The sequence below is a fragment of the Leptodactylus fuscus genome, chromosome 5 (assembly GCF_031893055.1).
Source record: "Leptodactylus fuscus isolate aLepFus1 chromosome 5, aLepFus1.hap2, whole genome shotgun sequence".
Lineage (NCBI taxonomy): Eukaryota > Metazoa > Chordata > Amphibia > Anura > Leptodactylidae > Leptodactylus > Leptodactylus fuscus.
Window position 1 is genome coordinate 9,002,236 of NC_134269.1, and position 14,348 is coordinate 9,016,583.

At 47.0% G+C, this 14,348-nt stretch overlaps 1 protein-coding gene and 1 pseudogene across 1 annotated transcript; both read left to right on the forward strand.

Moving 5' to 3' along the window:
* The window catches only part of LOC142204380 (NACHT, LRR and PYD domains-containing protein 12-like), a 997,553-nt pseudogene that overhangs the window by 628,124 nt on the left and 355,081 nt on the right, over window positions 1-14,348 (forward strand).
* Window positions 831-13,886, forward strand: PSMB6 (proteasome 20S subunit beta 6). The gene is made up of 6 exons (XM_075275978.1): window positions 831-980; window positions 10,528-10,595; window positions 10,800-10,931; window positions 11,270-11,399; window positions 11,504-11,648; window positions 13,673-13,886. Exons 1-6 carry the CDS (start codon window positions 885-887, stop codon window positions 13,798-13,800), a joined length of 699 nt encoding a protein of 232 aa, XP_075132079.1. The 5' UTR covers window positions 831-884; the 3' UTR covers window positions 13,801-13,886.

Consider the following 14,348-nt stretch of genomic DNA (forward strand, 5'->3'; position numbering starts at 1 on the left):
CTTTTAAAGGAGTTTTACAGGACTGATAAAATAATAATATATATTCCTAATTTAGGGCAGTAATGTGTGTTTGTGGGGGTCCAACAGCCAAGGCACGCACCAGTTAGCTAGTTATAGACCCTGCAGTGTTCGGGTGAGTACTACAGCATAGCGCCATACATTAAATAGTGGTCATGCCTGGTATTGCAGCTCAGGCCCATTCATTTGAATAGGACTGAGCTGATACTGTGCTATGTGACCAAGGAACGTGATGTCATTGGCACAGGGAAGTGTCCATAGTGTTTGTGAGCACCTGATGGATCCCACCGATCCTACATTGATGACCTATCCAAATCACAGGCCATCAATATGTAAGTCCTGGAAATCCGCTTCAACCCATTGGTAACCTCTGGTAACATTTGGCTTCACAGCAGGCTGTAAAGTGAGTGGCTATGGAGTGCAGTCTGTTGTAGTGACCTCTAGTGGTCAGTAAGTGGTCATACTACTCTGGCCAACTGTAACCCAGACTACAGAAATGTTATATATATATATATATATATATATATATATATATATATATATATATATATATATACACACATTGGTATTAATATTATAATTCTACTTTTATATTATATTTTATCTTTGTCCTTCTATTGACTGACATGCAAAGAGCTGAGATCCCCCCCCCCCCCTTGCTCTCGCTGAGGTGGTATCGGCCATCTTTGTACACCCATGACTAGGCTTGATACTACGTTGCTGACGTCATCTGTCGGCGCCGGCGGCCATCTTCACACACCCATGACTTGGCTCGCTCTCCCTTTCGTCATCGTCATACAGTCGCGCCGGAAGTCTCGCGCTGTTTGTCTCAGGCTCCGCCCAGTCTCCCGGCAGAATAGAGAATCATGGCGGCAATGAAGATGATGAATCCCGGGGCCGGAGCCCTGACAGGCGGGAGTCCTATGGAGCTGGACTGGATGAGCCGGGAAGTCACCACCGGGGTGAGTCGGGGTTGGAGGACATGGGGGTCGGGTAAGAGACGCAGGCGAGGCCGGGAGAAGCCTGTAGACTAGGCCGGTGATGCAGCAGATATAGCGCGGCAGTCCTGGGCTGCTGGGAGTTGTAGTTCCATCTCTTCTCCTCTAGTCCAGTGTCATTGGAAGGTCACCCAGCTCTCCCAGGCCCCGGCATTGTAAATGTGTTATTTAATACAAGGGAAAATAATGTGACACCCAGTTTTCCCAGAATCCTGCAAGGTAACTTACTGCTGATATATTGACACCCCCCTATTACTATATTACTCAGTATGTAGGCAGCTCTGCCATTCAGGAGCTAGGAAAGCTGTGTGAAACTGCCCTAGAGGTGATCACCCAGCTCTCCCAGGCTCCTGCAGAGTAAATGTGCCACTTAATACAAGGTAGAAGAATGTGACTCCCAGCTTTCCCACAATCCTGCAAAGTAAATTTTGCTGATATATTGACACCCCCCTTGTTACTCAGTATGTAGACAGCTCTGCCATTCAGGAGCCTGGAAAGCTGTGTACAACTGTCCTAGAGGTGATCACTCAGCTTTCCCTGGCTTCTGAGTAGCCTTATTGTTAGATATATCGACTTGAGAGTCAACGTTGGAAGAAAGCTGGGTGATAACTGAGAACAGGAACACCCCGCGTCCTACAGGGAAGGCACTCAGCTTTCACAGGCTCCTGAATGGTTAAACTGCCTAGTTATGGAGGATGTGTGGCGCTGCATGGCTGGGCAGTCTTACCTTTCAGGAGCTATGGAAAGCTGGGTGACCATAAAGATGATATTTTATATCTTCCAGGGGTCTTACTCATCTTTCCCAGGCTTCGTGAGGTTAAGTCTGCCTGCTTATGGAATAGGGCATGTGTCACTTAAGTGGGCTGGCCTACCTTTCAGGAGCCTGAGAAAGCTGGGTGTTAACCAATATGTCTACAAGGATGTCACCCAGCTTTCCCAGCACTTAAAAGTTAAATCTACCTGGTTATGTATATATGTATGAGGCATGTGGCACGCATAGCTGATTGGCCTTACCCTTCAGGAGCCCGGGAAGGAAGGGTGGCAGCCAATAAGGCTGACATTTCATATCTTACAGAAATGTTACCATTCAGGAGCCTAGAAAAGCCTATAAAATGTCAGCTTCATTGGTTGTCACCCAGCCTTCCCAGGCTCCTGAAGGGTAAATTGCCTAGTTTTGTGTTGATATGTGTATGCGGCATGTGTCAGTCGCTGCATGGCCGGGCAGTCTTACCCTTCAGGAGCCTGGGAAAGCTGAGTCATAACCAGTAAGCCTGACTTTTCATATCCAGGCTCCTGAAATTTGTCTTCCTGGTTATGGAGTGATTTAGGAAAGTCACCGAATAACTGGGGTTTGTTACCTTTCAGGAACTTGGGAAAGCTTGGTGATAACCATTAATAGAGGTACTTCATATTCTACAGGGATATCACTCGGCTTTACTAGGGTCCTGAAAGGTAAATCTGCTTAGTTATGGAGTGTTACAGGAGTGGGACATCTGGTATTGCATAGATGAGCGGACTAACCCTTTAGGAGCTTGAGAAAGTTGGGTGAAAACCAAAAGGAATGACTTTATATGATAGTCAGCCAGCTTTTCCAGGTTCCTGAAGGGTAAACTGCCTTGTTGTGAAGGGTTATAGGGATGGGACAAAGTCTCTGCATAGCTTGGATTTCTTACCCCTCAGCAACCTGGGAAAGCTGGGTGATAACCAATGACATGGCATATCTCATTCAGCTTTTCCAGGCTCCTGAATGATAAGGCTGTGATGGTTGTACGGGTCATGTGTCACTGCACGGTTGGGCTGACTTACCCTTCAGGAGCCAGGAAAGCTGAGTGATTACCAATATGTCTGGCGTATACCCTACCAGAATATCCCTCTGGGTTTGCTGGCCATATAGAGAATCACCCAGCTTTCTCTAAGTCCTGAATGGTAAAGTGTTCACAAACAATAGAATCTGACAATGGAGAAAATGCGTAATCCTCCAGTCACATCCAAAGCTGCTACCTCAGCCTGCAGGACCTCACGTCTCGCTGCTGCCACCTGCTGGGTCAGTGTCTGTATAAAGCTTGGGATGTGACTGGAGGAATACAAGTAAAAGCAGAAGAAGTGCAGCTTGGGATGTGACTGGAGGAAATACATTGATGAGCAGAATAAGTGCAGCTTGGGATGCGACTGGAGGAAATACATTGATGAGCAGAAAAAGTGCAGCTTGGGATGTGACTGGAGGAATACAAGTAAAAGCAGAAGAAGTGCAGCTTGGGATGTGACTGGAGGAAATACACTGAAGAGCAGAATAAGTGCCGCTTGGGATGCGACTGGAGGAAATACATTGATGAGCAGAAAAAGTGCAGCTTGGGATGTGACTGGAGGAAATACATTAATGAGCAGGATAAGTGCAGCTTGGGATGCGACTGGAGGAAATACATTGATGAGCAGAATAAGTGCAGCTTGGGATGTGACTGGAGGAAATACATTGAAGAGCAGAATAAGTGCAGCTTGGGATGCGACTGGAGGAAATACATTAATGAGCAGGATAAGTGCAGCTTGGGATGTGACTGGAGGAATACAAGTAAAGCAGAATAAGTGCAGCTTGGGATGTGACTGGAGGAAATGCATTGAAGAGCAGAATAAGTGCAGCTTGGGATGTGACTGCAGGAAATACATTGAAGAGTAGAATAAGTGCAGCTTGGGATGTGACTGCAGGAAATACATTGATGAGCAGAAAAAGTGCAGCTTGGGATGTGACTGGAGGAAATACATTGAAGAGCAGGATAAGTGCAGCTTGGGATGCGACTGGAGGAAATATATTGAAGAACAGAATAAGTGCAGCTTGGGATGTGACTGGAGGAAATACATTAATGAGCAGGATAAGTGCAGCTTGGGATGTGACTGGAGGAAATACATTAATGAGCAGAATAAGTGCAGCTTGGGATGTGACTGGAGGAAATACATTGAAGAGCAGAATAAGTGCAGCTTGGGATGTGACTGGAGGAAATGCATTGAAGAGCAGAATAAGTGCAGCTTGGGATGTGACTGGAGGAAATACATTAATGAGCAGAATAAGTGCAGCTTGGGATGTGACTGGAGGAATACAAGTAAAGCAGAATAAGTGCAGCTTGGGATGTGACTGGAGGAAATGCATTGAAGAGCAGAATAAGTGCAGCTTGGGATGTGACTGGAGGAAATGCATTGAAGAGCAGAATAAGTGCAGCTTGGGATGTGACTGGAGGAATACAAGTAAAGCAGAATAAGTGCAGCTTGGGATGTGACTGCAGGAAATACATTGAAGAGTAGAATAAGTGCAGCTTGGGATGCGACTGGAGGAAATACATTAATGAGCAGGATAAGTGCAGCTTGGGATGTGACTGCAGGAAATACATTGAAGAGCAGAATAAGTGCAGCTTGGGATGTGACTGGAGGAAATACATTGAAGAGCAGAATAAGTGCAGCTTGGGATGTGACTGGAGGAAATGCATTGAAGAGCAGAATAAGTGCAGCTTGGGATGTGACTGGAGGAATACAAGTAAAGCAGAATAAGTGCGGCTTGGGATGTGACTGGAGGAAATGCATTGAAGAGCAGAATAAGTGCAGCTTGGGATGTGACTGGAGGAAATGCATTGAAGAGCAGAATAAGTGCGGCTTGGGATGTGACTGGAGGAAATGCATTGAAGAGCAGAATAAGTGCAGCTTGGGATGTGACTGGAGGAATACAAGTAAAGCAGAATAAGTGCAGCTTGGGATGTGACTGGAGGAAATGCATTGAAGAGCAGAATAAGTGCAGCTTGGGATGTGACTGCAGGAAATACATTGAAGAGTAGAATAAGTGCAGCTTGGGATGTGACTGGAGGAAATACATTGAAGAGCAGAATAAGTGCAGCTTGGGATGTGACTGGAGGAAATGCATTGAAGAGCAGAATAAGTGCAGCTTGGGATGTGACTGGAGGAATACAAGTAAAGCAGAATAAGTGCAGCTTGGGATGTGACTGGAGGAAATGCATTGAAGAGCAGAATAAGTGCAGCTTGGGATGTGACTGGAGGAATACAAGTAAAGCAGAATAAGTGCAGCTTGGGATGTGACTGGAGGAAATGCATTGAAGAGCAGAATAAGTGCAGCTTGGGATGTGACTGGAGGAAATGCATTGAAGAGCAGAATAAGTGCAGCTTGGGATGTAACTGGAGGAAATACATTAATGAGCAGGATAAGTGCAGCTTGGGATGCGACTGGAGGAAATACATTAATGAGCAGGATAAGTGCAGCTTGAGATGTGACTGGAGGAAATGCATTGAAGAGCAGAATAAGTGCAGCTTGGGATGTGACTGGAGGAAATACATTAATGAGCAGAATAAGTGCAGCTTGGGATGTGACTGGAGGAATACAAGTAAAGCAGAATAAGTGCAGCTTGGGATGTGACTGGAGGAAATGCATTGAAGAGCAGAATAAGTGCAGCTTGGGATGTGACTGGAGGAAATGCATTGAAGAGCAGAATAAGTGCAGCTTGGGATGTGACTGGAGGAATACAAGTAAAGCAGAATAAGTGCAGCTTGGGATGTGACTGCAGGAAATACATTGAAGAGTAGAATAAGTGCAGCTTGGGATGCGACTGGAGGAAATACATTAATGAGCAGGATAAGTGCAGCTTGGGATGTGACTGCAGGAAATACATTGAAGAGTAGAATAAGTGCAGCTTGGGATGTGACTGGAGGAAATACATTGAAGAGCAGAATAAGTGCAGCTTGGGATGTGACTGGAGGAAATGCATTGAAGAGCAGAATAAGTGCGGCTTGGGATGTGACTGGAGGAAATGCATTGAAGAGCAGAATAAGTGCGGCTTGGGATGTGACTGGAGGAAATGCATTGAAGAGCAGAATAAGTGCAGCTTGGGATGTGACTGGAGGAATACAAGTAAAGCAGAATAAGTGCAGCTTGGGATGTGACTGGAGGAAATGCATTGAAGAGCAGAATAAGTGCAGCTTGGGATGTGACTGGAGGAAATGCATTGAAGAGCAGAATAAGTGCAGCTTGGGATGTGACTGGAGGAAATACATTAATGAGCAGGATAAGTGCAGCTTGGGATGCGACTGGAGGAAATACATTAATGAGCAGGATAAGTGCAGCTTGAGATGTGACTGGAGGAAATGCATTGAAGAGCAGAATAAGTGCAGCTTGGGATGTGACTGCAGGAAATACATTGAAGAGTAGAATAAGTGCAGCTTGGGATGTGACTGGAGGAATACAAGTAAAGCAGAATAAGTGCAGCTTGGGATGTGACTGGAGGAAATGCATTGAAGAGCAGAATAAGTGCAGCTTGGGATGTGACTGGAGGAAATGCATTGAAGAGCAGAATAAGTGCAGCTTGGGATGTGACTGGAGGAATACAAGTAAAGCAGAATAAGTGCAGCTTGGGATGTGACTGCAGGAAATACATTGAAGAGTAGAATAAGTGCAGCTTGGGATGTGACTGGAGGAAATACATTGAAGAGCAGAATAAGTGCAGCTTGGGATGTGACTGGAGGAAATGCATTGAAGAGCAGAATAAGTGCGGCTTGGGATGTGACTGGAGGAAATGCATTGAAGAGCAGAATAAGTGCAGCTTGGGATGTGACTGGAGGAATACAAGTAAAGCAGAATAAGTGCAGCTTGGGATGTGACTGTAGGAAATGCATTGAAGAGCAGAATAAGTGCAGCTTGGGATGTGACTGGAGGAAATGCATTGAAGAGCAGAATAAGTGCAGCTTGGGATGTGACTGGAGGAATACAAGTAAAGCAGAATAAGTGCAGCTTGGGATGTGACTGCAGGAAATACATTGAAGAGTAGAATAAGTGCAGCTTGGGATGTGACTGGAGGAAATACATTAATGAGCAGGATAAGTGCAGCTTGGGATGCGACTGGAGGAAATACATTAATGAGCAGGATAAGTGCAGCTTGGGATGTGACTGGAGGAAATACATTGAAGAGTAGAATAAGTGCAGCTTGGGATGTGACTGGAGGAAATACATTGAAGAGCAGAATAAGTGCAGCTTGGGATGTGACTGGAGGAAATGCATTGAAGAGCAGAATAAGTGCGGCTTGGGATGTGACTGGAGGAAATGCATTGAAGAGCAGAATAAGTGCAGCTTGGGATGCGACTGGAGGAAATACATTGATGAGCAGAATAAGTGCAGCTTGGGGTGTGACTGGAGGAAATACATTGAAGAGCAGAATAAGTGCAGCTTGGGATGTGACTGGAGGAAATACATTGAAGAGCAGAATAAGTGCAGCTTGGGATGTGACTGGAGGAAATACATTGAAGAGCAGAATAAGTGCAGCTTGGGATGTGACTGGAGGAAATACATTGATGAGCAGAATAAGTGCAGCTTGGGATGCGACTGGAGGAAATACATTGAAGAGCAGAATAAGTGCAGCTTGGGATGTGACTGGAGGAAATACATTGAAGAGCAGAATAAGTGCAGCTTGGGATGTGACTGGAGGAAATACATTAATGAGCAGGATAAGTGCAGCTTGGGATGCGACTGGAGGAAATACATTGAAGAGCAGAATAAGTGCAGCTTGGGATGCGACTGGAGGAAATACATTGAAGAGCAGAATAAGTGCAGCTTGGGATGTGACTGGAGGAAATGCATTGAAGAGCAGAATAAGTGCAGCTTGGGATGTGACTGGAGGAAATGCATTGAAGAGCAGAATAAGTGCAGCTTGGGATGTGACTGGAGGAATACAAGTAAAGCAGAATAAGTGCAGCTTGGGATGTGACTGCAGGAAATACATTGAAGAGTAGAATAAGTGCAGCTTGGGATGTGACTGGAGGAAATACATTGAAGAGCAGAATAAGTGCAGCTTGGGATGTGACTGGAGGAAATGCATTGAAGAGCAGAATAAGTGCGGCTTGGGATGTGACTGGAGGAAATGCATTGAAGAGCAGAATAAGTGCAGCTTGGGATGTGACTGGAGGAATACAAGTAAAGCAGAATAAGTGCAGCTTGGGATGTGACTGTAGGAAATGCATTGAAGAGCAGAATAAGTGCAGCTTGGGATGTGACTGGAGGAAATGCATTGAAGAGCAGAATAAGTGCAGCTTGGGATGTGACTGGAGGAATACAAGTAAAGCAGAATAAGTGCAGCTTGGGATGTGACTGCAGGAAATACATTGAAGAGTAGAATAAGTGCAGCTTGGGATGTGACTGGAGGAAATACATTAATGAGCAGGATAAGTGCAGCTTGGGATGCGACTGGAGGAAATACATTAATGAGCAGGATAAGTGCAGCTTGGGATGTGACTGGAGGAAATACATTGAAGAGCAGAATAAGTGCAGCTTGGGATGTGACTGGAGGAAATGCATTGAAGAGCAGAATAAGTGCGGCTTGGGATGTGACTGGAGGAAATGCATTGAAGAGCAGAATAAGTGCGGCTTGGGATGTGACTGGAGGAAATGCATTGAAGAGCAGAATAAGTGCAGCTTGGGATGTGACTGGAGGAATACAAGTAAAGCAGAATAAGTGCAGCTTGGGATGTGACTGGAGGAAATGCATTGAAGAGCAGAATAAGTGCAGCTTGGGATGTGACTGGAGGAAATACATTGATGAGCAGAATAAGTGCAGCTTGGGGTGTGACTGGAGGAAATACATTGAAGAGCAGAATAAGTGCAGCTTGGGATGTGACTGGAGGAAATACATTGAAGAGCAGAATAAGTGCAGCTTGGGATGTGACTGGAGGAAATACATTGAAGAGCAGAATAAGTGCAGCTTGGGATGTGACTGGAGGAAATACATTGATGAGCAGAATAAGTGCAGCTTGGGATGCGACTGGAGGAAATACATTGAAGAGCAGAATAAGTGCAGCTTGGGATGTGACTGGAGGAAATACATTGAAGAGCAGAATAAGTGCAGCTTGGGATGTGACTGGAGGAAATACATTAATGAGCAGGATAAGTGCAGCTTGGGATGCGACTGGAGGAAATACATTGAAGAGCAGAATAAGTGCAGCTTGGGATGCGACTAGAGGAAATACATTGAAGAGCAGAATAAGTGCAGCTTGGGATGTGACTGGAGGAAATGCATTGAAGAGCAGAATAAGTGCAGCTTGGGATGTGACTGGAGGAAATGCATTGAAGAGCAGAATAAGTGCAGCTTGGGATGTGACTGGAGGAATACAAGTAAAGCAGAATAAGTGCAGCTTGGGATGTGACTGCAGGAAATACATTGAAGAGTAGAATAAGTGCAGCTTGGGATGTGACTGGAGGAAATACATTGAAGAGCAGAATAAGTGCAGCTTGGGATGTGACTGGAGGAAATGCATTGAAGAGCAGAATAAGTGCGGCTTGGGATGTGACTGGAGGAAATGCATTGAAGAGCAGAATAAGTGCAGCTTGGGATGTGACTGGAGGAATACAAGTAAAGCAGAATAAGTGCAGCTTGGGATGTGACTGTAGGAAATGCATTGAAGAGCAGAATAAGTGCAGCTTGGGATGTGACTGGAGGAAATGCATTGAAGAGCAGAATAAGTGCAGCTTGGGATGTGACTGGAGGAATACAAGTAAAGCAGAATAAGTGCAGCTTGGGATGTGACTGCAGGAAATACATTGAAGAGTAGAATAAGTGCAGCTTGGGATGTGACTGGAGGAAATACATTAATGAGCAGGATAAGTGCAGCTTGGGATGCGACTGGAGGAAATACATTAATGAGCAGGATAAGTGCAGCTTGGGATGTGACTGGAGGAAATACATTGAAGAGTAGAATAAGTGCAGCTTGGGATGTGACTGGAGGAAATACATTGAAGAGCAGAATAAGTGCAGCTTGGGATGTGACTGGAGGAAATGCATTGAAGAGCAGAATAAGTGCGGCTTGGGATGTGACTGGAGGAAATGCATTGAAGAGCAGAATAAGTGCAGCTTGGGATGTGACTGGAGGAAATACATTGATGAGCAGAATAAGTGCAGCTTGGGGTGTGACTGGAGGAAATACATTGATGAGCAGAATAAGTGCAGCTTGGGATGTGACTGGAGGAAATACATTGATGAGCAGAATAAGTGCAGCTTGGGGTGTGACTGGAGGAAATACATTGAAGAGCAGAATAAGTGCAGCTTGGGATGTGACTGGAGGAAATACATTGATGAGCAGAATAAGTGCAGCTTGGGATGCGACTGGAGGAAATACATTGAAGAGCAGAATAAGTGCAGCTTGGGATGTGACTGGAGGAAATACATTGAAGAGCAGAATAAGTGCAGCTTGGGATGTGACTGGAGGAAATACATTAATGAGCAGGATAAGTGCAGCTTGGGATGCGACTGGAGGAAATACATTGAAGAGCAGAATAAGTGCAGCTTGGGATGCGACTGGAGGAAATACATTGAAGAGCAGAATAAGTGCAGCTTGGGATGTGACTGGAGGAAATACATTGAAGAGCAGACGTCATCTTTGGATGTGGCTGAAGTAAAATAAATGTGAGAACAGAAGGGTGGATGCAGCTTTGGATGTGACTTGAGTGTAACACGTTTCTGACGTTCCCCTCTCTCTGCAGACGACCATCATGGCGGTGGAGTTTGACGGCGGTGTGGTGATCGGCGCCGATTCCAGGACCACTACCGGGTATGTGCGAATACTGGACTGTACCACCACAGATTAGGGGGAGGTGAAGAATGAATCCACCGCCTTCCAGCAGTCCCCCGCCCATAGAGGTGTCACATGACCACATGGGTCGCCCTCGCGCTTCCATTACCCATCATGCCCCGGGCCTAGGAGGGGGTAGTCTGTACTCCTGCAGTATTGATGCTGACTGTTTCCTTTTTACAGGGCGTACATCGCTAACAGAGTCACTGACAAGCTCACCCCCGTCCATGACCGTATCTTCTGCTGTCGCTCTGGCAGTGCCGCAGATACTCAGGCCATCGCCGACGCCGTCTCCTATCAGCTAGGATTCCACAGGTAAGAACAGGCCCCGCCCCCTTAGCTAAAAGGACTGTCCCTTTAAGAGCTTTCCTTCCTTGCAGTAAAGCTCCCCCCTTCCTGAAGTAATGGTCACTTTAAGAGGTAAAGGGATAGGGTCTAGATAATAAACTTAACCCTAAACACACTTTATGACCCTTCTCCTCACACTTAGGGGGCAGCTAATAATTACTGGGGCCCTGTACATGGGGGTGCGGGGCAGTCACCGGACGTGTCAGTAGGATATACAATGTGAGGGATTCAGTGAAGACTTCCCCTTTAAGAATGGCTCTGTGATGGAGTTCCCCTTTAAATCTCGTGTCTCGTCTCCCCAATAGCATTGAGCTGGGCACCCCGCCCCTGGTGCACACAGCAGCCAATCTCTTCAAGGAGATGTGCTACAGGTACCGCGAGGACCTCATGGCCGGGATCATCGTAGCCGGATGGGACCAGAGGAAAGGAGGACAGGTAAGAAGCCAAGCCCCTCCCCCATGTCCTTGTAGCTCCTCCCATATGTATCGTCCCTCACATCTCCGCCTTCAGCGTTACATATGTATGTCTGTATATTGCAGGTGTACACAGTGCCCATGGGAGGCATGATGGTTCACCAGCCCTTCTCCATAGGCGGCTCCGGCAGCTCCTACATCTACGGCTTTGTGGACTCTACATACAAATCCGGAATGACCAAGGAGGAGTGTCTGAAATTCACAGCAAACGGTGAGATCACATGACCAGAGTCTGCCCCTCCTCCTATAGGGTGATACAGAAGAGAGCTATGAGTCTGCCCCTCCTCCTACAGGGTGATACAGAAGGGAGCTATAAGTCTGCCCCTCCTCCTATAGGGTGATACAGAAGGGAGCTATGAGTCTGCCCCTCCTCCTATAGGGTGATACAGAAGGGAGCTATGAGTCTGCCCCTCCTCCTATAGGGTGATACAGACAGAAGGGAGCTATGAGTCTGCCCCTCCCCCTATAGGGTGATACAGAAGGGAGCTATGAGTCTGCTCCTCCTCCTATAGGGTGATACAGAAGGGAGCTATGAGTCTGCCCCTCCTCCTATAGGGTGATACAGAAGGGAGCTATGAGTCTGCCCCTCCTCCTATAGGGTGATACAGACAGAAGGGAGCTATGAGTCTGCCCCTCCTCCTATAGGGTGATACAGAAGGGAGCTATGAGTCTGCCCCTCCTCCTATAGGGTGATACAGAAGGGAGCTATGAGTCTGCCCCTCCTCCTATAGGGTGATACAGAAGGGAGCTATGAGTCTGCCCCTCCTCCTATAGGGTGATACAGAAGGGAGCTATAAGTCTGCCCCTCCTCCTATAGGGTGATACAGACAGAAGGGAGCTATGAGTCTGCCCCTCCTCCTATAGGGTGATACAGAAGGGAGCTATGAGTCTGCTCCTCCTCCTATAGGGTGATACAGAAGGGAGCTATGAGTCTGCCCCTCCTCCTATAGGGTGATACAGAAGGGAGCTATGAGTCTGTCCCTCCTCCTATAGGGTGATACAGAAGGGAGCTATGAGTCTGCCCCTCCTCCTATAGGGTGATACAAACAGAAGGGAGCTATGAGTCTGCTCCTCCTCCTATAGGGTGATACAGAAGGGAGCTATGAGTCTGCTCCTCCTCCTATAGGGTGATACAGAAGGGAGCTATGAGTCTGCCCCTCCTCCTATAGGGTGATACAGAAGGGAGCTATGAGTCTGCCCCTCCTCCTATAGGGTGATACAGACAGAAGGGAGCTATGAGTCTGCCCCTCCTCCTATAGGGTGATACAGAAGGGAGCTATGAGTCTGCTCCTCCTCCTATAGGGTGATACAGAAGGGAGCTATGAGTCTGCCCCTCCTCCTATAGGGTGATACAGACAGAAGGGAGCTATGAGTCTGCCCCTCCTCCTATAGGGTGATACAGAAGGGAGCTATGAGTCTGCCCCTCCTCCTATAGGGTGTTACAGAAGGGAGCTATGAGTCTGCCCCTCCTCCTATAGGGTGATACAGAAGGGAGCTATAAGTCTGCCCCTCCTCCTATAGGGTGATACAGACAGAAGGGAGCTATGAGTCTGCCCCTCCTCCTATAGGGTGATACAGAAGGGAGCTATGAGTCTGCTCCTCCTCCTATAGGGTGATACAGAAGGGAGCTATGAGTCTGCCCCTCCTCCTATAGGGTGATACAGAAGGGAGCTATGAGTCTGTCCCTCCTCCTATAGGGTGATACAGAAGGGAGCTATGAGTCTGCCCCTCCTCCTATAGGGTGATACAAACAGAAGGGAGCTATGAGTCTGCTCCTCCTCCTATAGGGTGATACAGAAGGGAGCTATGAGTCTGCTCCTCCTCCTATAGGGTGATACAGAAGGGAGCTATGAGTCTGCCCCTCCTCCTATAGGGTGATACAGAAGGGAGCTATGAGTCTGCCCCTCCTCCTATAGGGTGATACAGAAGGGAGCTATGAGTCTGTCCCTCCTCCTATAGGGTGATACAGACAGAAGGGAGCTATGAGTCTGCCCCTCCTCCTATAGGGTGATACAGAAGGGAGCTATGAGTCTGCCCCTCCTCCTGTAGGGTGATACAGACAGAAGGGAGCTATGAGTCTGTCCCTCCTCCTATAGGGTGATACAGACAGAAGGGAGCTATGAGTCTGCCCCTCCTCCTATAGGGTGATACAGATGAGTCTGCCCCTCCCCCTGCAGGGTGTCACATGCCCCTCCCCATTATCCTGTGGTGTAATGTCTGCCCCTCTTGTTGCAGCTTTGGCTCTGGCTATGGAGCGGGATGGATCCAGCGGGGGTGTCATACGTCTTGCTGCTATCACAGAATCGGGTGTGGAGCGTCAGGTGATCCTTGGAAATGAGTTACCCCGATTCCCCGTCTCGTGATGTCGCCCTCGTGTCCCCTGTGCTCGCCCTTATCTTTTTGTTACCGGTGTGATAATTACAGTAATAAAGGCTGATGTGACGGCTGACGTTGTGCGGCATTACTGATCTGTGACAGGGGGGCAAATACTTATCACATGTTCTACTCTAGTCACATCCAGAGCTGTTATGTGTACACTATGGCACCATTATATATGTGCATTGCATAGCGGAATAAGTTGTGTAATGTGTAGGGGCCTGTTCTGTTGTTTGTACATTATGCGGTATTAGTGCTCCGTACAATATGGCGGTGTTATGTGTCCTGTATGGTAGTATTAGTTGTCTGTATAGTATGGCGGTGTCCTGTATGGTGGAATTAGTGCTCTGTACAGTATTGTGTGTATTGTATGGCAATATTAGTTCTGTGTACAGTATGGCGGTGTTGTGTGTGCTATAGGGTGATATTAGTACTCCGTACAATATGGTGGTGTCGTGTCATGTATGGTTGTATTAGTTGTCTGTACAGTATGGTGGTGTCTAGTATGGTGGTATTAGTTTTGTGTACAATATGG

Coding starts and splice junctions, on each gene's coding strand:
- PSMB6 (XM_075275978.1), top strand. CDS start 885: ATGGCGGCAATGAAGATGATGAATCCCGGGGCCGGAGCCCTGACAGGC. Junction 10,932..11,269: donor TATCAGCTAGGATTCCACAG/GTAAGAACAGGC, acceptor TCTCCCCAATAG/CATTGAGCTGGGCACCCCGC. Junction 11,400..11,503: donor ACCAGAGGAAAGGAGGACAG/GTAAGAAGCCAA, acceptor TGTATATTGCAG/GTGTACACAGTGCCCATGGG.